General features: G+C 45.1%; 1 protein-coding gene across 1 annotated transcript in view; it reads left to right on the top strand.

Moving 5' to 3' along the window:
• Nucleotides 1-21,430, top strand: part of GYPC (glycophorin C (Gerbich blood group)) — a 59,367-nt gene extending 37,937 nt beyond the window's left edge. The window contains exons 2-3 of the mRNA XM_069225378.1: nucleotides 11,898-11,942; nucleotides 19,951-21,430. Of these exons, the coding sequence (XP_069081479.1) occupies nucleotides 11,898-11,942; nucleotides 19,951-20,147 (242 nt within the window). The 3' untranslated portion in view covers nucleotides 20,148-21,430. The remainder of the gene's footprint in view (nucleotides 1-11,897; nucleotides 11,943-19,950) is intronic.
• The last annotated feature ends 906 nt before the right edge of the window (nucleotides 21,431-22,336 follow it).

Raw genomic sequence — 22,336 nt, 5'->3', positions numbered from 1 at the left:
GAGGAGTCTATCCCTACACTTACCACTTACCAGTAAACAGTTCCCAAAGGAGAGCTCCCCAATGAGAACTGTTTAGCTTTCTGGTTGCACAAGCTTTTTCAAAAGCTGTGAATCATTTGGCGATATCATCACCTTCTTCATATTTAGAGACAATCCCTTTGGGGATTTTTAGGATATCAGTGTTCTCCCTGACCCTATTTAAGTTTCTGCCACCCTTAATGGGTGTTAAGCCCATTTCTGCTCTCTCCCTCTCTTTAGCTAGGAGATGTTGCTCCAAAGCTAACCATTTGGCTACCCTTGCTAAAAGGAGGTCCTCTTCATTGTGGCTGCCCTCAATGTTCCAGAGGAACTCGAATCCCTGTGGAAAATCCAGATCCTGTGAGCACTATCCTTGGAGAAAGGGGTCTTGGAGCCCTGGTCTCCCTCGTTAGGTGAGGAGGGGGGAGTTCATCCTCCTCATTTCCAATATCTTCCCTATCTGAGGGGAGGTCTTCCTCCTCAGTAGGGTGGTACCTTGTGTACTCTGCCAAGAGCTCATGGAGCTTGACCTTGATAGGCTGGAACCTGTTTTGATCATCTTCAGCTTGCAGAGGGACCTTAACTCTCCCATCCCTAGATGGAGGTAAGGAGTGAGGGTGAGTTCCACAGCCATTTCCTCTGAGTTGCTCATTCTGTTACGAAAGTTGAGGATTACTTTTAGGAACTAAAAACTGCTTCTAGTTACTAATACCTAACTTAAAAATAACTTTTAAATCTAAACGAAATGCTAAGGGGACTTAACCAAGGCCCTATCAGGACTTTTAAAAAGTTAGAAAAATTTGCGAAATTCAAAAATCAATTTCTAAAGGCCATTTTGGAATTTAGTTGTGTGATTGGGTATTGGCTGAGTAGTCCAGCAAATGCAAAGTCGTAGACCCCACTGCTGATACACCAATGTAGGAAGCTGGCTCTGTATATACTATTTCAAAATATAAAGATAAAGGCCCTCATTATGACATTGGCGGCAAATGCCACCTACCGCCACGGCGACGGCTGCCAACATACCGTCGCCGTGGCTACCGACCGTCCCTGACTATTATGACCATCGCCAGAATTCCGCCAGAAGGCTGGCGGAATTCCGGCAACGGTCATGGCAGCGGATGGCGGTAAGGTGGCACTGCTGCCAGCAGCAGCGCCACGCCAGCAAAACACCGCCTACCATATCATGTTCCATGATACGGCCTGGCGGTGTTTTTCTGGCGGTCGCTGCTGCTGGCAGCAGCGCCATCTCCTGCCGGAGGACCCCCTGCAAGCAGGTAAGTCGGGTTCTCCGACAGGAGAGGGGTGTGTTGTGTGCGTGTGTGGGGGAGTGTGTGACTGTGTGTGAATGCATGTATGCAGGTGTAATGCGTGTGTGCATGAATGGGTGTGAGTGTATGTTCTGTCGCGTGACTGCGTGTGTGCCTGGATGTATGCTCGTGAGTGTTGCTGTGAGTGTGTATGAATGTGGGAATGCTTGGGTGAATGTGTGCATACATGCATGTGTGTGTATGTATGTGTCTAAATGTGCGGGGAGGTTGGGAGAGGGAGGGGAAGGGTGGGGGAGATTTCTGCAGAGGGGGTGGGGGAGACCCCTATCAGTGCCTGGGAAGGAATTCCCTGGCACTGATAGTGCCTACTGCCATGGTTTCCGTGGCGGTATAGAAACCACGGAAACTATGGCGGTGGGTGGGGTCAAAATGCCATGGGCGGCCTAGTGACGGCCGCCGGGCTGGAGACTGAAGTCTCCAGCCCTGCGGTCGTTACCACCGTGGCCGTCGGTGTGCTGACTTGGCGGTTTGGCTTTGGCCAAACCTCCAATGTCATAATAGTGGAGGTAGGTACCGCCACCCTGTTGGTGGTAATACCTCCATTATTACACCGACCGCCAGGGTCATAATGACCCCCATAGTGTGCACAGACTCTGGGGGTTTCCCAGATGCTTAACAGAGGCTAAAGTAGATAATACTAATGCTCTCTTTTGTAGTAGTGTGGTGGAGCAGTTAGGGTTATCAGAGGGTAGTACAAAGCATTTTTTGTACACATACAGACAATAAAGCAAGCACACACTTAATGACTAACTCCAGGCCAATGGTTTTTTTATATAGCAAAAATATATTTTCTTAATTTATTTCTAGAACCACAAGAGTCAAGTTGCAGGTAAGTACATAAATAATTAAGAATTCAACATATGCATCAATACCACTTTGGTAAGAATTGGCAAGTTATATAATTGTTGAATCAATGGCAATAATCTGTTTTAAAAGTTGACAGTGCATTTTTCAGAAACAGTTCCTGGGGGGAAGAAAAGTTAGTACAATTTTGAGGTAAGTAGAAGACATACAGTTCCAGTCTCCAGAGTTTAGGAAGTCCACAAGTTGGGGTTGAAGTTAATCCCGAACACCCACCGCCAGCTACATGGGCCGGCCAAAGATGAGGCAAATTTAATGTGGGTTCTATGGAAGCTGGGGGTACTCGGAATCAGGCCTGCTTGCAAGTAAATACCCATGTCTTCGGAGGGCAGACCGGGGGGGGGGGTTTAGAGGAGCACCGGAGGGGCCATCGGTCAGCACCAAACACGCACCCTCAGCAGCACAGGGGCGGCCGGGTGCAGAGTGCAAACACAGCATCGGGCTCACTATGCTTTCGTTTACTGGGATCTTGGGGATCACTTAGATGCTGCTGGCTGGGACCAGGGGGTCAGTTCCGGAAAACCACAGGCTGGACCAGGAGGAGGGTACCTTTTGCCTACGGGTATCTCCGTTCAGTTCTGTCACAGACAGGAGGGGTCCTCCGGATTCAGGCTGCAGGCATTGTCATGTTGGACAGGAGAGGTCAACCCAGGGTGGGCACTTGCTCAGAATCGCCTGGGGACCCCCTCTAGTCAGTTGGGCCACCTAGACATGGGCGTCAGTTGCAGAGTGGTCAGGACTCACGGATCCAGGGAGGCTCTGGAGTTCTTAGATGGAGTTTCTTCTTGAACAGGGCTGCTGTCCACGGGAGTTCTTGGTCCTCTGTGATGCAGGCAGTCCTCCTGGGGCTTCTAGGAGGTCACTGGTCCTACAGGATGTGTTTCTTTTTGCCGGGCCTTTCAACCTAAAGACAGCCCAGGAGGGGTGGGTCCAAACCAGTTTTCGCCTTCAGTCTTCCCTGGGAGGGTTCAGCTAAGCAGCCCTTCTTCTTTTCTTCTTTCTTCTTGTGAGGTCGCCAGGAATCTGACAAATTGAATTCAGGGGAGCGTTACAGGTGCAGAGGGCAGTAGCCAGTGGCTACTGTCCCTGAGGTTGGCTACACCCTTCCTGTGTCCACTCCTTTTGGACCAGCATGAGTGTCCTCGGGCCCCTAACAAGAGGCTTGAGCTTTTGAGGCTCACCACCAGGTGTTACAGTTCTTACAGGGGGATGTGTGAAGCACCTCCACCCAGGACAAGCTTTGTTTCTGGCCAACAAGAGCACAAAGGCTCTCACCTCATGTGGTCATTACAATCTTGGCGGGTCTCCCCATTGAGATCTGCGCTGACAGTCGACAGAAGACCGCCAGCGTGAAGACCCCCCCCACCCCCACCGGACACATAATGAACATCCAGCTTGATGAAACAGTGTTTCCACCCGTCAGCCCAGCTGGAAACAGGGCTAGAACATTGATGCCGGCATCCGTCTCGCATTTCACTGCCCATAATTCGGGCAGTGAAATGCACAATGGGGCTGTGCATAGGGGCCCCTGCTATGCCCATGCCAAGAGCATGGGCAGTGCAGGGGCCCCTAAGGGGTCCCGAGTCACTTATTACACCAGCCTTTCCCTGGCGGTGTAAACTGCCAGGGAAAGGCTGGTGGAAATTGACTCATTATCTGGAGCAGCGCGGCCCTGTTTGATCTGAAACGCCACCACAGCCAGGCTGCCTGGTGGGGGGAGCCTGGCGGTGGCGGCGTTTCAACTATGGCGGTTCAGCCACAATCATAATATGGCGATCTGGATCTCCATGCCGTTAGCGGCAATTACCACCACTGCCGGCATGGGGGTTCAGACCGCCATGTTCATTATGAGGGCCCATATACTCAATATGGCCTCACTGCACTTACAATGTCTAAGAATGGACTTAAACACTGTAGGGGCATATCGCTCATGCAGCTATGCATCACCTGTGCTATAGTACACCCTGCATTAGGGCTGTAAGGCCTATTAGAGGGGTGACTTACCTATGCCACAGGTAGTGGTTTGTGGGCATAGCACCCTGAAAGGGGTGCAATGTCGACTTTGTCTTTTTCTCCCCACCAGCCCACACAAGCTGCAAAAGAAATGTGCTTCGTGGTGGGTCCCCCAGGGTGCCATAATATGTGCTGCAGTCCTTGGGGACTTTCCGTGGCCACAGGGCCCTTGGTACAAATTATACCTTTTACAAGGGACTTAAATGTGTGCCAGGGGTGTGTCAATTGTGGAAACGAAGGTACAGTTTTTTGGGAAAGAACACTGGTGCTGGGGCCTGGTTAGCAGGATCCCAACACACTCTCAGTCAGAGCTGGCATCAATATCAGGCAAAAAGTGGAGGGGGGAGTAACCATACCAAAAAGGGCACTTTCCTACACTCCCCAACCCCCCCCCCCCCCCCTCCCTTGAGCCTTTTTTGGCTATTTCGGATAGTTCACACTTAGGCCCCCATAACATTTTGTCCACATAAGCTATCCACACTAACTTTGCATCTTTTATTTAAAACATCCTGGGGATTCTAAAGGTACCCAGTGTTTGTGGATTTTCCTTGTGGGGACCGAGAAATTAGCCAAAACACAACTGAAATTGTTTTGGGGGGAAACAATTGGAAAAAAGTGCTGCAGAAGAAAGCATCTGTTTTTTCCCTGCAAATGGCTTCAATGAAGGGTTTGCAGTGCTAAAAGCACAATCTTCCCAGCTTTCAGGAACAGGTAGACTAGAAGCAGAAAAACTCATTTTTCAATTTAGTTTTGGCATTTTACTGTAACATCCCCCATTTTTCTATTTTTTGGCTTTCCAGTTAGTGACAAAAATGGGTATGAAATCAGTGGTGGATCCCAGAAAGCTATACATATCGGAACAGTAAATAAAATTCTGAATTTAACAAGGGGTCATTTGTGTAGATCCTTCAAAGTGTTCCTATGGAAAGTAATAGTTGAAATAAAAAATTATTGAAATTGAGTTGAGGAAAACAACCATTTCTGTCTACGTTTTCATCTGTAACTTTTTCCACCTATGTCAGATTTTCGAAAGCAATATACTGCTATGTGGGCCTTCCTGGTTGTGGGGATATATAGGGCTTGTAGGTTCACCAAGAACCTAAAGTACACAGAGCCAATAAATGAGCTGCACCTTTCAATAGGTTTTCATTGTGTACCGGGTATACAGCAATTCATTTCGTAAAATATAAAGAGGGAAAAATAGGTATCCAGCAAACCTATGTATTTCTGCAATGGGCACAAGATATGGAGTTTAGAAGCAGTGGTTATTTGCACATCTCTGAATGTGGGGGTACCCCTGCTAGCAGGTGAATTACAAGGCATTTCTCACACTGTCATACATTTGGAAGGTGTAAATGCAGAGAAAGACAATGGGTAATAACACTTGTTCTGATATTCTGTGTTCCCTCAAGTCTACCGATAAAAATGGTACCTCGCTTGTGTGGTTAGGCCTAGTGCCCACGACAGGAAACGCTACAAAACGCAACGTTGATGCATCACTTTTTTCCACTGAAAACTGACATGTGTTTTGCAAAGTGCCTAGCTGTGGATTTTGGGCTCTCGCTCAGCCGGCACCTAGGAAAACTTAGCAAACCTGTAAAGTTTTGAAAACTGACACCTAGGGTAATCCAAGATGAGGTGACTTGTGAGGCTCTCACCACATTCTGTCCCCCAGAATCCTTTGCAAACCTCAAAATTTGTCTAAAACACATTTTCCTCACATTTTGGTGATGCAGGGTTCTGGAATCCGAGGGAAGTCACAAACTTCCTTCCACCCAGCATTTCCCCAAGTCTCCCAATAAAAATGGTATCTCACTTGTGTGGGTGCGCCTACTGCCCGCAATAGGAAACGCCCCAAAACGCAACGTGGACACATAACATTTTTCCACTGAAAACTGACATGTTTTTTCCAAAGTGTCTAGCTGTGAATTTTGGGCTCTAGCTCAGGCGGCACCTAGGGAAACCTAGCAAACCTGTTCTTTTTTAAAACAAGACACCTAGAGGAATCCAGGATGGGGTGACTTATGGGCTATCACCAGGTTCTATCACCCAAAATTAGTTGCAAACCTCAACATGTGTCTAAAATAAAACTAATTATCCTCACCTTTCAGTGAGCAAGTTCTGGAATCTGAGGGGAGCCACAAACGTCCTTCCACCCAGAACTGTCCCAAGTCTCCCAATAAAATAGGTACCTCACTTGTGTAAGTAGTCCTAGTGGCCATGATAGGAAATGCCCCAAAATGCAACGTGGACACATCACATATTCTCGCTGAAAATACCTTATGGGAATCCAAGATGGTGTGACTTGAATGCCAAAACATATTATGGAGACATCAAAATTATCTAAGCTTCCTAAGAACACAAAGAAGCATAAAGCAAGTGCCTGCTACTTTGTTGACATGGTTCTCCAAGGATAGTTTTGTATCAAAGATAACCCCAAGGTTGCAGACCATGTCAAGAAAATGCAGCTCTTCATCTGTTGGGAGAGGCCAGAGATAGAGGGGAGTGTCATGGGGACTTTATGCACAGAAAAGCAGACAAACTCAGTTTTATCCCTGTTAAATTTGAGGACATTTGTGTTCAGCCAATTAATTATCTGTCACGCAATTCAGAAAAGTGTTGACTACATCCTGCTGGTTATTTCTGATGGACAAGATACCTTATAGGAATCCAGGATGGTGTGACTTGTATGCCAAAACATAATATGGAGACATCAAAATTATCTAAGCTTTCTAAGAACACAAAAAAGCATAAAGCAAGTACCTGTTACTTTGTTGACATGGTTCTCCAAGGATAGTTTTGTATCAAAGATAACCCCAAGGTTCCGGACCAGCTCTTCATCTGTTGACAATCACAGTTTTATCCCTATTAAATTTGAGGGAATTTGTGTTCAGTCAATTAATTATCTGACACGCAATTCTGGAAAGTGTTTTCTACATCCTGCTGGTTATTGTTGATGGACAAAATCAGCTGAGTGTCGGCAGCCTGATGAACCAGCCTGATATTATGGGCTTTGATAAGAGTAATGAGGGGCCTCATGTAAATATTAAAGAGGCTAGGGCTGAGAGCCGAACCATGCAGAACTCTGTGTCAGATGGTTTTAAAATCAGAGCAGTTAGGGGGTAAAGCAACCCCCTGGCCCCTATCTGAGAGTTAGGAGCTCATCCACCTCAGTACACAACCACTGACTCTAATCTAGGCTAATCTAGCCCAGGGAGTTTTGTGGATGATCGTGTCTAAGGCAGTCGACAGACCGAGCAGTATGAAAACCGTGGACTGGCCGCTCTCCACCTTCAACCGGGGTTCATCCATGGCCAGGAGTAGGGCCAACACAATGCCATGCTCTGGCCTAAAACTAAACTGTTCCAGCTCTAATGCTTAACACTCTTATTTTGTGTTGCACTGTTGAGTTCATGTTTGTGTTTCTCATGTTAGACTGTGTTTATGTGTTTCTGTTGTCATTGTTGTGGTGGGTTTGTTTTGTGCTATTTTTGTGCTTTGTGGTCATATTGCATTTTGTTATTTTGTTTCTCCACATATATGCTATTTTTTCTGCCGTATTATTATGTAATGTTGTTGTGCATTGTTGTTTTGTAGTTATAGTATATTGCGGTTGTGTTGCTAATGTTTATTATTAACTTATGTTGCATTCTATTGTGATTCATGCATTTTGGTGTTGACCACTCGTGTACGGAGGACTGCTCCGTGCCATCCTCAGCACAAGTCCTCGTGTCCTGAGGATGACTTTGTGTCATCCTCACACCTGAGGCAGGAAATCCCTCTGGTGCAAGCACCAGAGGGATTTCCTTTCCTTTATTTTAGCCTCAGATGCTGGGGAAGAGCTCATTTCATTTTCACTGCCCTGTGTACTGATTCAGATGGGGGAGATGTCTTTGGAAAGGGGAGAATCTCCACTTTCGAATGGTACCCTTCCCCAGTGGATCCCTGGTTGGGGATCACCGCAGGAGGGAGAGCCCCAGGCAGGGATCCACCAACTAGACCCTCAAGGACACGTTTTAAGGGGGGGAAGCAACCCCCCGGTAAGGGGCAAATGCTCCACTCAGTCCCAAACGTCTTTCTTCCTCCCTCACCAAACCCAGACATTTCTAAAAACTACGCATCTAGGGGAGTATAGTGTGGCGGGCCTGGTGCATGTGACAGGCAGCCATAAAACCGTGGTCAATGGGAGTCTTTTGGAGAGACTCTCATTGACCCTGGTTTGATGCTTGCCTGTCACAAACACTAGGCCCAGCCACACAAGTGAAGAAGCATTTTTCTCGGGACAAGCGGTAGAACGCTGGGTCATAGAAATCTTGTGGATTTCTATTGATTCTGGAAGTTTATGTCACAGAAATGCAAGGAAAACTAGCAATTTAGTCAGCTTTTAAGGTTTGCAGGGCATTGTGGGTGAGAAAACTTTGTGGGATCATTTCCAGACATACCACCCTAGACTCCCCTGGGTGTCTAGTTTTCAGAAATGTCTGCACTTGGTCGTCGATCCTTGGGCCACAAAATGCTGCTATCCCTTTGCCAAATCAGATCATTTTTGTGACAGGAAATGTTGATGTCTCCACATTGTATTTTGGGGGCTTTCCTGTTGCAGGCACTAGGCCTACCCACAAAGTGAGGTACCTTTGTAATCAGAAGACATAAGGGAATGCTAGCTGGAATGAAGTTTGCAATTTCCAGAACAATTTTGATTCTAATACTGCAAAGCACCCTGAGGCCCATTGTAAACAATGAGAGACTCATTTTAACGCCTGTTCTGAGCAGGGGTTAAAAGTGCAGAAAAAAATGACGCAAAGAAATCTCTTAGATTTCTTTGCACCATTTTTTCAGCCCCCTTAATGGGGGAACGCCCCGTTTGCATACATTGTGCCTGGCGCTGGCATAATGTAGCGCAAAGGGTTACAAAGTGGCACAATGCATGCATTGCCCCACTTTGTAAATTTGGTGCAGCGATTTTGGCCTTGTTCAGCCACATTAGCGTACAAAAATGACGCTAATGTGGTGCAAGGAGGCGCTGGGGCTCTTAAACATGCCCCTTAGTTTTTGGGGAAAACCTTGAAGGATCTACACATAGGACCCCTTGCTGAATTCAGAATTGTATCATCATCAAAAAATAAGGGGATTCGGAGGATTGTGAGGTCCAGTGTATGTCCTCCAATAACAGTTGCTAATAATGTGATACACTGTTCCTAGAGAGCAAGAAGAAAACAGGGAGAATAATGGGGGATCCTATTATGTAGGAGCAAGAGTCCTCACACACCCATCTGGGTGTCATGCTTCATCATTGGACCAGCTCCTCGCCAGACTGGCGCTGCAATGTCTGGCAGGCACCACCCTTTCGGGGGGCTCTTTGCCGGAGATCTTTTTTGATGATGCCACCCTTTCCCACAGGTAAGTGAGAGGGAGAGGGAGAAAGGAGAGAACAAAAAGAAATGGAAAGGTAAAATTGGCTCAATGACCCTTGCTAAGAACTAACTTTATTAATATAGGGTCAAGGCCAAGATTAAAACTGTAATCAGGAGGGTGGAGTCGAAGTAATGTTCGACCACTCTCAAACTGTATTGCACATGACGAGGTGGACAAAGAACTACAAGGCCCACCTCAACAATGGGTCGACATGTTTCGCGTCTATAAGGTCCAAAAGGATCCGACGACGCTTCTTCAGGACCTAGTAACAAAAATACAAAAAAAAGTGCTTCTCCTAAAATAAACTATAATGGCTCTTGCCTATATCAACTGACAATCAAAAGTAAGGGAGTATTACTGTCGTCAGTCACTTACATGAGTCCTTTATGACCCAGTATGTCATTCCTACTCGTCGCCCCTCCTACTCTAAGAAAGGGCTTCATGGGATCACGCGGACCGTGGTCCTGGTCCACAAGACATTCAGTGGAACAGTAGACGGCACTTCCACCTACCCCTGTGTCTACTTTTCAGAAATATATATCCAGGTTTGAAAATACACATCATGAGTGGAATGCAACGCTGCTGTCACTGTCAGCTACTATTCTCGGCCTGACTTGCCCAGGAGTGATCTTTGAAGTAAATTTAACCATTACTGCAGATTCTAGGGCTATTGATCAATTTGGCCTGAATATAATTATCATTGTGAACAAATGAAATCGTTATTTCATTGAGAATGGTACTAACAATGTTTTAAATTAGAACTTTCCACGCTCACTATAGGAGTTTTAGCCTTAAAGGAGACTGCGCAGTGGCATAACAAAGGTCCCTGCAGCCCCGTGGTTGGGGGGGCCCCCAAGCTTTGGGGCCGCCTCTCAGCACAGTACACTGTGCATGGGTGGCAGGACCCTGACTGGGTCCAGGAGGAGGGGGCCCCATCCAGGTACTTTTCAGGGGGCCCCCTCAAGTTTCGTTATGCCACTGAGACTCCGGGATGCCATTTGTATACAGCTTCAAAGGAACATGAGCCACCTAATCTGGCAAGTGTCAATAAAAAAAGCTTTATACACAAACGTCCTTCAATTCTCTTTGTAAGCTAAAAACAAACTTCTACAGCTACCAGAGGTTGCACGAACACAGAACAATTTTGTGCTGCATCAGCCCTGCTAAGTGTCACGCATCTTGCATAAGAATAACGGATATCCGGTCATTTTCCCGCATTACCTCAATGCCTGAAATGGTCATGCCAATGAACCGTGTCCTGATGTGCGGTAAAACCTTCTTGTTCCAGTTTCTCACTTTGTTAGGTAAGCACCCAGTAGTGTTTATCAATGACCACAAGGTGGCGCTGGTGTACAACCGGAGGCATAGGACTCTTGTTATATTACGATATTTCTGTGGTTCCCTCATCTTCATCGATTTATTTAGCTTGAAAGAAAGTGTCATTTATGGGCCCATATTTAAAAGAAAATGACAGAGTGCAACGCTGCACCAAAATTGACAGCACCATGCTCTGTCATTTTCACAACGCAGGGATGCGCCTATTTTAATTTAATATGGCGCACCCCTGTGTTGTCCAGTTGTTCTAGGGGCTCTTAAACATGTCCCATAGTCATTGAAATGTCACTCAAAATTACACTGAAATTATGAAAGTGCCACACCTAGCAATCTGAAACCTTGGCAGCTCTGCTGCATGCCCAGGCATTTGCAAGGGCTTTTAATCCCTTTGCCCACACTAGCAGGCTGCACAAAACTTTAGTAAATATCCCAAAATACTTTTTAAAACCAAGGCCCGTATTTATACTTTATAAGCGCCGCATTTGCGTCATTTATTGAAGCAAAAGCGGCGCAAGCTTACAAAATACAATTGTATTCAGTAGGTTTGTGCCGATTTTGCGTCAAAAAATGACGCAAATGCGGCGCTAAAAAGTATAAATATGGGCCCAAGTCGTCTTCTATATTCTTTAGAGATATGATGGTAACTCTCCCACATCCCTTCACGCGTGAAAAGCAAGGCTGTGGTCACTGTCAGCTATTATTCTCTGCCTAACTTACTTCGGATTCTGCGGCCGTTGATCAATTTGCCCTGAATATCATTATCATTGAGCACAAATGAAATCGTTATTTCATTATGAATAATGTATTATTTTATTCAGAATAATGTAAATAAGTACATGTACTGTGCAACGTACTGTGTATTCTGTTGTCATTCCTCGCTCTTTGTCTCATACTGACTTTTCCATATGTGTACTGTTTTTGTAGCTGATGCCAAGGATACAAGTACAATGGATGCAGCAATCATAGGAGGTAAGAAAAGGTTCTTTTGAAGTACATATAAATACTTATTGACAAAGGCAATGTTTTAGCTTGTTTATAGTGAATTGTTTTTTGTTTGTAGCGCACTGGATATTTTAATCCGTTTTCTGTTCATTAAGGCATTTCTCGAGGTGTGGTTGTGTGTGAGCGTGCGTGTGTATGCGTGCATGTATTTAAGTAAGAGTAATGTACGATATCTTTAATATTTTTCTAATTTCCTAAACTTGACCTTAAAGCAGTTTGAATTTCGATAATGCATTTCCCCCGCAGGTATGTGAGGACTGAAGATTTGTGGATGTATGAAGCAGCACTGGCCTGTTAGATATGGACGTCAATTTACCAAACTGCCAGGGATGGCGGAAATGGCATTACACACCCTATGACCTCAGTGTCATCACAGGAAGTGACATTATATGACCTGTGACCCTTAATTATTCCACACAGGGATGTCACATGACCTTAACCCTGATGACATCACAATAATTGGCATTACTTAAGTTTCATAATAGCTGTCATATTAATATACTAACACATTAAGGGCCTTATTACGACCCTGACGGTCTTAAGAGCTACAGGGCTGCCAGGCAGTCGGACCACCACCAATATGTCGGTCTGACAGCCACATTACAACTGTGGTGGTTGCGCCACGGTTGTACCGCCAGCACCGCCACTTCTTCTCCACTGGAGGGGCTACCGGTGCTGCGGGTCCTAATCCACAGCGCTACCCTGGGGAGGGAGTGAGTCCCCTCTCTGCTAGCTATTACATGGCGGTAGCACCGTCATGTAAAGGCTGGAAGAGATGAGTTGTAGGGGCCCCAGGGTTCCCCTGCACTACCCATGCACTTAGCATGGGAAGTGCAAGAGTCCCCATGTCCAGCCCTGTCGCACAATTGACTGTCTGCATTGCAGACTATGAACTGTACAACGGGTGCTGATGCACCCTACGCACCGCAACATAGCCGCCGGCTCACTTATGAGCCGGCATCAATGTTGTGGGCTGTTCCCCGCTGGGCCAGCAGGCGGAAACATGGTTTCCCCCCCCTGACCCAGCGAGGAACTCATAATGGGGCCTGCGGGAAAGGGACCGCACTGGTGGTAACCTGACCGCGGGAGTTTGGCTGATGGCCTTTTCGGTCCGCCAAACTCATAATGACCCCATAAATGTTTATTTTTTACACCACCTATATTTTACTTTGGTGGTAATAAGATATTCCAGGGGAAGATTACTTATTTCTCCTTCTATTGTATGAAAAAGTATGTGCTTGTTTGAAGAGGGGGATATGATGCCACAAGTAGAGAACAACCCTGGGGATCTACATTATTTAAATCACAATATGTCATGCTGTAATGGTTTTCAGAGTTAGAGCTCAACAAGAAATGTACTGATAAATCATAGGGAGAGGCAAAAGAAGAACATTGAAAAAAAACAATTGTAGTTATGTCCACCTGTTTACAAACAAATCTATCTCACTCATGCCTACTAGTAATTCACTAAGGCAGTGGTTCCCAACCTGTGGTCCAAGGACCCCTGGGGGTCCGCAAAGCCTCCTCAGGGGGTCCGCGACTGCTTAGAAAATTAAATCACCTTAACAGATTAGGTCCCCAGCTTTAAGTAATGACTCAGTAAGGGGGTCCCCAGATTTTAATAATGATTCAGTGGGGGTCCCTAGGTTCCAGTAATGATAAAGTGGGGGTCCACAGAAGTCAAAAGGTTGGGAACCGCTGCACTAAGGGATACCTGGCAGGCCTTTAGCGATTTTATGTCTGTGAGTTCTCGTCACAAGTGCAAAATTCTTTGTACTAGTAAATCGAGTAAATCCCTCTCAATTGGTGAGATTGAGGGTGTTCTTTGGTGTTCCAAGGCATGATTTCCTTGGAATTATGTGAACGCCTGCTAAGAGCCATGTATTAACAAAGGCCAAGTGCTGGCATAAATCAGTTTTCAGTGTTGGAAGCGGAATGGATACTTGCTAAATATAGTGGGGGTTGTAGGACAACATGTTGTCTTTAAGGAAAAGTATTTTCCCAGCTGACAAAAAATAAACCAAAAAATGTGTATTTGCACAGGGTAATCCTTTGTCCCTGTGCGGTGTTCTCTGCCCCAAGTATACCATAGAGTGGAAAGGGATCCCAGTTTTGGAATTAAAGTAATTACCAAAAGGAATCAGCATGGAAAAGTGAACCAGACCCAGTTTTGCATGTGGATTCCAGTAAGAATGTATACATTTTTAAAAGTAGTAAACTGCTCTCGAATATAGATTGACATTGAAAAATCTAATTTTGAGTGTAATTTTACAACTTTTTTCTGTATTGACCCCTATATATTGAATATGAGCTATACTATTGGCTTTAACGATTCCTTATTGTTAATATATTTTCATTTGTGTTCATTTGTTAAGCGCTATCACTCGTGGTAAGGTGAAGACTGTGTTTGAACACGTAATTTTAATATAATTACAATAATAAAACATGGCACCAACCTGTTTAAAAATGTGTGTATAGCTCTGACATAGTTCAAGTCAACCCTCTTTTATGAATTAAGCAATAACAGCGCCTATTTTCAACATGTTTACATCATCATTTGCACGATGACCAGAGACAAAAGGAACTGAGGGCTGTATTTATAGGCTCCTGGTGCCAGAGGAATGTCACTTTTTGTAACGGTCTGTGGCGCTAAGCACAGCGCCGTATTTACAAGGTGGCGTTAAGCCAATTTTTGTGGCTTAGCGCCACCTTGTAAATACGGCCCCTTCCCAAGCAGCGCTGTGCGTGGAAGGGGCCACAGCAACACCCATTGCATTTTGATGCTGCCTCAGATTTATGAAATTTCGTAAACCTGAGGCAGTGCCAAAATCCAACGCCACCCGCAGGGGTGGCGTTAGCAGGGCGCAACAAGGAGGAACACTTTTATTCCTCCTCGTTCTTTGCTTTTTCTATGCATGCTTCATTCTGCCGCACACATAGAAAAAGCAAAATACCAGAAATTAATTTTTAGGTGTGGGGAGGTGTCCCTTCCTTCACATAAACAATCATTTGAAAATGACACTTTGGCACCTCTGTGTGTGCTGCATTGTGCAGCACACACAGAGGTGCCAAAGCGCCATTAGTGATTATTTATGTGCAGGAAGGGACACCTTCTCGCACATAAACAATCACACCCCTCAACACAGACATCCTTGCACAATGGTGAAAGGATGGCTGCGTTGGCAGCTAAATTTAGCACCAACGCAGGGGTGTGCCGTCTTCCCTTAAATAGGCGCATCCCTGCGTTTCTAAAGTGATGCAGTGCAGCGCTGCCAATTTTGGACCAGCACCGCGCCATGCCACTTTTCTTTAAATCTGGCCCTGTGATCCTCTGAAGCAGACCAGTCACTCTGTGAAATCAAGCAGAAACATTTTACTGAAATGTTGTGAAATTACACACACTTTGGTTAATAGCTGATGGCATCTTTTACTGTCATTTTACCTCCCCCTGTTGTACCCATGTAATGCACAATCAGTATTGCTTTCGGTACTGACATATTCAGCCTCACTCTTGTGTTTGGCGCGGCTAATCAATGATTCTCAAATGACTAGAAGTTTAGATTTCTTTTATTTTTCAGTCTTTTTGCACTCTTCTCGGGAGACAGTTGTGCAACTTTTAATCCACGTTTCTGTCACATGTATTATCATTTAAAACAAAGTTTGAAGAAAACCTATAAAAAGTCATGCAAATTGTGGGGGGGGTTGACATTAGATGCTCACTGCTATAAAAATGATCAACCTCTCACTTTGCTTAGCAATACTGCACTTTGCTTGTGAAGACTTCAATAGGCATAGGACTATTTAGTCTTAAGTCTGACTGTCATATCTGAGGTGACATATGTCATTGTTCTTCAGCTATAAAGGAGGCCAAAAGCTGTCAAAATTGCTAAATGTGCATGTTATACCATACGGATGGAGAAAGAATCCTACTGATCAATTTCATGAAATTGAAAGAATTTGTCATTAATAAGGTCCCAGTTATGAGTTGAGTGAACAGCGGCACCCAACCAATGTTTGATCCGCCCCTATGTCACAGGGAAAGAAGGGAAACTCTCCTCTACCTGCCTACTGTAGGAAGCTGGCCTGGCGTGTGGCGAGCACCTGTGGGGTTATCACCTCATACCAGGTCCAGGAATCCCCTATTAGTTAGGTGTAGTCAGTGTCTAGAAGCCAGGATTTCCTGAGGCAGCTGTGGATGAGCAGCCAAGACTTATCTAGGAGACATGCAAAGCTTATAAAATACCACTACAGTCACTCAGCACTTACTTGCATGAAATAACCACACAGTGTAACAAAAAAAAAGGTATTTTACTATGGTAACACAAATACTAACATACTATATAGGCAATACTCCACTAGGAGGTGAGTAAACATACTATTATATACACATTAGAAGTTAGTGATTAGCATAGAAAGCAACAGCGAATAGTAAAACAATAGAAAATAATGAAGGCCCTTGGGGAAGACCGAACCATATACTAAGAAAGTGAAATGTGAAAGACAGTCCTCCGCCCAAGGAAGTGGAATCAGTAGAGGGGAGCTGGAGGAACTAGATACCCCAAAAGTTAAGTACCAGGGGGCCCCTCAGCGACCAGGTGAGAGGAAGTAAGCATCTGGTTTGTTCCCAACGCACAAGAGAAATTTGGAAAAGGACTGTGCAAGACCCAGATAAGACTGGAAGAAACCAAAGGAGGATCCTGACAGAAGAGGACCTTCAAAAGAAGGGGACCAAGTCCAGGTCAAGTTGGAGTGTCCAGCTGTGGCAGGAGCCACTACCCACCCTTCTGTAGATACAGGACCAGGTCGACGGTGGATGAAGAAAGTCAGCAGTGCAGCACAGGAGCAGAAAAAGAGTTCCAGAAGTGATGTCCCACGTTGGCAGTCATGATGGAGTCAGTCAATGGAGCTGGAAAACCACCAACAAGCCTTGGCAAATGCAAGAGTTGGTGAAGAAGGTTTTGCAAGGCTGAAGAGGACCAGCTAGGCCCAGCGGATTCGACCCAAGAGGGGAGTCCGAGATGTCCCTCAGCAGCTGTGAGAGTCACAAGAAGAGGAGGCAGCCCCCACAGGCGACCCATGGGCAGCAGGCACAAGAGTCGCAGTGAGGCCCACTCAGCACGCCTGAAGAGGAGTCCCACGTCACTGGAGCAGCAGGCAGGAGACTGTGCTTTGCAGGGAAGAATGCTGGTGACCAGGGATACACGAAGCCTGAAGATCCCTTAGAGGAGGAACAAAAAGCCTTGGTAGCTGCAAGAGTCGTGGTGCACAGGGGTACTGTCCTGCAAGGAGAGGCAAGGGCTTACCATTTCTCAAGTTGGAGCTGGTAGAGAGGACCAAGGTGACCACTCCAGACTAGAACCTGTGATGCAGGATCCACGCAGTTCTGAAGGAGAGAGGATCCACGCAGCCAGTCGTCATTGTAGTTGGTGCCTGCAGATGCAGGGGAGTGACTCCTTCACTCCAAGATAGATTCCTTGTAGCTTATTCTGCAGGCTGAATACCCATCACCCTCAGAGGATGCACAGCCAGGGAAATGTTGCAGTTGCTGGAAGGAGCTAGAGAAACAATATTGCAGAGAGGAGTCGTCGCTGGAGTTGCAGATTGTCGCTTCCTGAAGGGTCCAGTTACAGTCCCGGTGGACAGAAGATAAAGTATACGATGCAGAGGAGCCCTGCTGGAATCTTGCACGTCAGATCTAAAGACACACCAGGGAGGGAGACCCCTAAATAGCCCAGGAAGGGGGATTGGTCACCTAGCAGGGTGACCATCTATCAGGAGGGGACTGTGGCATCACCTACCTGACCTGGCCACTCAGAGCTCCCAGGAGTCTCTGCCTACCTTGGATTCAAAATGGCAGAATCACGTGTGCACCTGGAGGAGCTCTGGGCACCACCCCAGAGCAGGGACCGGGAGTCCCTGGACTGGTGTAAACTGGTTTATGCAAGGAGGGCACCAAATGTGCCCTTCAAAGCATACTGGTGGCTTGGGAAAGCTACTGCTCCTAAGCCATGTAACACCCATTTCCAAAGGGAGAGGATGTTGACTCCCTCTTCCAAAGTAAATCCTTTGTTCTGCCTTCCTCTGCTTGAGCTGGTCAAGCAGCAGGAGAGAAGAAACCTGTCTGGGGGGTGGCAACAGCACAGGCTGCCCTTAAAACCCCAGAAGACAGGTACGAGCAATTCTGGAGGCCCTCTAAGGAGTCCCCAGAGTGCATGGAATCATATAAGCAATACTAGCAACAGATAGCAAACATGCCCAGGTTCGGAGTTACCACTATGTAGCTGGACACAGTGACCTGTGTCCAGTACATGGTTAAAATGGCTTCCTCGCACTTACGAAGTCCAGGAAAATGAAACTGGCATTCATAGGGGCACATCTGCTCATTAAGGGGTGCCCTCACACACAGGTACCTGCACCCTGCCCTCTGGGCTAGGAGGACCTGCCATAGGGGTGACTTATAGTGACCTTGTGCAGTGACATGTAGTGAAAGGGTGCATGCACCTTTTCACACAGACTGAAATGGCAGGCCTGCAGACACATTTTGCATGGGCTCCCATGGTTGGCACAATACATGCTACAGCCCATGGGGAACCCCTAGTGCCCCAATGCCCTGGACACCTAAGTACCATGTAGTAGGGAGTTATATGGGGGCACCAGTATGCCAATTGTGGGGTGTGCTTAGTCCTAAGCAACCAAATTTAGAGGGAGAGAGCACAGTCACTGGGGTCCTGGTTAGCAGTATCCCAGTGATTACAGTCAAAACACACTGACAGTAGGCAAAATGTGGGGGTAGCCATGCCAAAAAGAGGGTATTTTCCTATACCTACAGCCTGCCTGACACCCTCAGAACCACACTGCCATGCATAGTGTCCACACCCCCATTTACCACCAGCTATGAGTAGGTGTAAATAAGAGTGGAATTGTCCCCAGAATGAAGAATCCACATGCGTAAAAGAACCCAGTAATTCTAGATTATTTTATACATTATTTCAAGCTGAGTGCTGAGACTTGTATGAACACCCCCAAAAAACTATCCATTACAGGAATTTGAGTAATTTACAGGGTGATGATTTACATTGTGATAAACCAGCTTACACAACCTGGATACTTTTCAAACTTAGTACCCAAACCTAACCTGACATCTAAAACTATGAAAAGTATGTGGTATAAAAAGATGTTAATACAGGGAAAGTTGAGACATCAGGAAACAGTGCAAATGTGTAATACACAGGGCAAAAGTCTGTGAACGACCCTCCTTGGCCCATACCGTTTGTGGTACGGATAGGACTATTGCAGGAGAAACATTCCCAGCTTGCCGAGTCTTGCTTGAGAAGCAACAGCAGAGCTCTTCTCTATTAAGCAAGCTCTTGAAATATTGATCCTTGGAAAAGTAAGTATCCAAAGAAAGAAAGCCCAAATGGCTTTTGGTGACCACTGTAGAACAGGTTGGTGTCATTGTAGCCTCCAGAAATATAAGGATGATTTAATTGATCTGAACTTACACTGGAACGATCCAGGTCTAAGTCGAGCAGAAAGTACCCTAATAGTCCCAATTTTATATGTCGAGTATAAGTATTAAATAATTTCATGGATAAAGTTTTCCTTGAAATTGAGAAGAAATTAACTTGAAAGATACTTTTAATTCATCTGATTTCAAAACCATATCCATGAAATGCATGAAAGGCAGAGATTTTCCACATATAAGTTTAGTAATACACCACACATCCCAGAATGTACTCTTCTTTGTGAATCAGGCCATCTGGATCACCAACGTTAATTTAAGAATGTCAAGGGAGAAGAAAGTATCCTTGTTTGGCACTTAAAAAATTAGCAGGTAATGCATGCCTTGCCCTTTGTTCATATTTTTAGAACATATCCCAATCAGTAAATGATAATGAATACAATTTGCTTTCAGCAGTTAGAAGCATAGCAGAGGTTTGTGACTTCAAGCTGACACTAATGCTTTCTCTGATAGGTGTCATTGTTGCGGTGGCGGTGGTTGTAGTCTGTCTCCTGATCGTGCTCCTGCGTTACATGTACCGACACAAGGGAAGCTATCGCACCAACGAGGCAAAGGGCACAGAATTTGCAGAGACTGCAGATGCTGCGTTGAAAAATGATCCTTCTCTCCAGGAAGGCCTGGTCGACAGCAAAAAGGAGTATTTTATTTAAAAGCAAAATATTGAGAAACATAAAAAAAAATTCTAGCCCTTTATACTGCCCTTATTAATTGAAGCGTGTGTGCATTTTAAATACTACACGGAGCAGTAGTTAAGCAGGGTATCTATGATATCTAGAGAACACAGGAAGGAAGGAAGGAAGGAAGGAAGGAAGGCAGTCCTTGAAAGCCTTCCTCCCAAGCATCATACCTATGTTTATGAAGCAGATCTGCCCTATTCTTGCTGAGAGACCTGCCCCAGAGGTGAAAGCCGAGTGATTTGACCTGCTTTTCGAGATTTAACAACAAGATACTGAATTGAGGCCCCGATGACGTCAATAGAAACACCATGTAGGTAATATTAAAGAACCAATGACAATGACCAATAATACACATCAAAATACAGAATCTGTTTCAGGAGTCCACCTAAAATGTCCATTCTGTACAATCTTAGGCCCTGATTGATACCTTTTTTTGCGCCGCATTAGTGTCTTTTTTTTTACGCAAAAGCCGCGCAAACTTACAAAATACAATTGTAATGTATTGCTAATGCGGAGCAAAAAAAGTATAAATCAGGGCCTTAGTCAACTGAACAACTTTTTTTTTGGGCGTATTAGAGTGCATGACGGTGTGCTCAAAACAGCAGTGAAACGTCCATCCCTCTCGAAGCAATGGTACATTAGACTTTTTCGCATGTTTTAAAAAATATATATTTTCTACAAACAAGTGTGCTTCATATTAAAGAAAAAATCCTTTGGGGTGATTGCATGAGTGTGAGATTTTCTATAGTAAATGTGTACATGAAATTCAAATTGTGAGTTTATTTTGCTGCTAAACTTTAAAAGCTGACTGTATGGGCACTCGTAGTAAGCAGGAAGGTGATCTCCTCATAGCAGGGAGACATGAACCCAATTGGCTGTGGGTGTACTTTTGTACAACTGCCCACTACAATGTCCACATATTTGCTGTTCATTACCTTTCCTATTACCATGTATTTTGCAAACTTTTCATTGGATACTTTCCTGTTAAAGACCGTCCACTACGTCTACCATGATCGAAGTGTTGAAAATACTATTAAACTGGTATGTTTCGTTATAATGCTACTAGCTTGCAATCTGATCGCTAGTGCTACACTTTATGCTCCACGTGGATGTGTTTATAACAACGGAATCCAAGGATAGACTTACAATATTATATTTGGAATTGTAAAGTAAACTTTTTTGGTTACGTTCAATCCATTATTTTGTTAAAATCTACATGCATTCCTTAACTAATAAAAACAATCACTGCAAGCAAATGGGCAAAAAGTCATAAATGCGAGTTCTTGGGGAATCATATTTTTCTGATGTTTTGAATCATCAGTGGAACGTAATCTCTGTCATTGTGACTCATCAATTGTCTGGTGCATGGATCATCATTGGTAAGTGACAATATATGAAATTACTAAGACTAATTAATAAGAGATGTATGTATGTAAATGGTACTTCTATAACATAATCCTAGACAACCGGCAGCAGAGCACTGTGTAGTGTCACAGATGAGCATAAAGTCAGTGAGTGATAGGAGATGTAGCTGCTTTGTGGCCTGTTAATGCATTGAGATGTAGTATAGTTTTAATGGATATGTGTCTTCAACTCTTTCCTAAACTGGAGCAGCGTTGGGGCGGTCCAGATGGACACAGGGATGCTGATCCAGAGACCGGATGCATAGGAGTAAATGGCCTGCTGCCTTGTTCTTTCTTTTTTACACTTTTTAGTCTGCAGTCTGATGGTGTCCAGGCTGCATTTGTGCTGAGAAACATGAAAGATCTTGAGCTTGTCTGCAGGATAAGTCTGAAGCTGAGCGGAATACCATTGTAAATGATGCAGCTGATTTTAAACATGGCGCGGACCAGCAAGAGGATACAATGGAGTTCTGTCAGGATGGGGGTGTTCTGAGATATATGAAAAGTGTAAATACTCATCCAGCTTATTCTAATGTTTAGAAAAGGGACTTAACTCATTCAGTTGTTGGTGAGGTTAATTTCTCATATGTTTGTTTGTAGAGATTGACAGTCTCACCAGACCATGCAGAAGTTGCATGTTATCCTGCACAGGAATTACGCAAAACAAATTACAGCCCTGGGGGAAATCGCAATCAGTATGTATTACAACTTCCACTTTGTTTCAGTCCTTAATAGATCTTTCTCAGAGGATACGTAAAT

The sequence above is a fragment of the Pleurodeles waltl genome, chromosome 3_1 (genome assembly GCF_031143425.1).
Source record: "Pleurodeles waltl isolate 20211129_DDA chromosome 3_1, aPleWal1.hap1.20221129, whole genome shotgun sequence".
In the NCBI taxonomy this organism is placed as follows: domain Eukaryota; kingdom Metazoa; phylum Chordata; class Amphibia; order Caudata; family Salamandridae; genus Pleurodeles; species Pleurodeles waltl.
The sequence above is the reverse complement of the archived record's forward strand: the minus strand, read 5'-3'. Positions and strand labels throughout refer to the sequence as shown.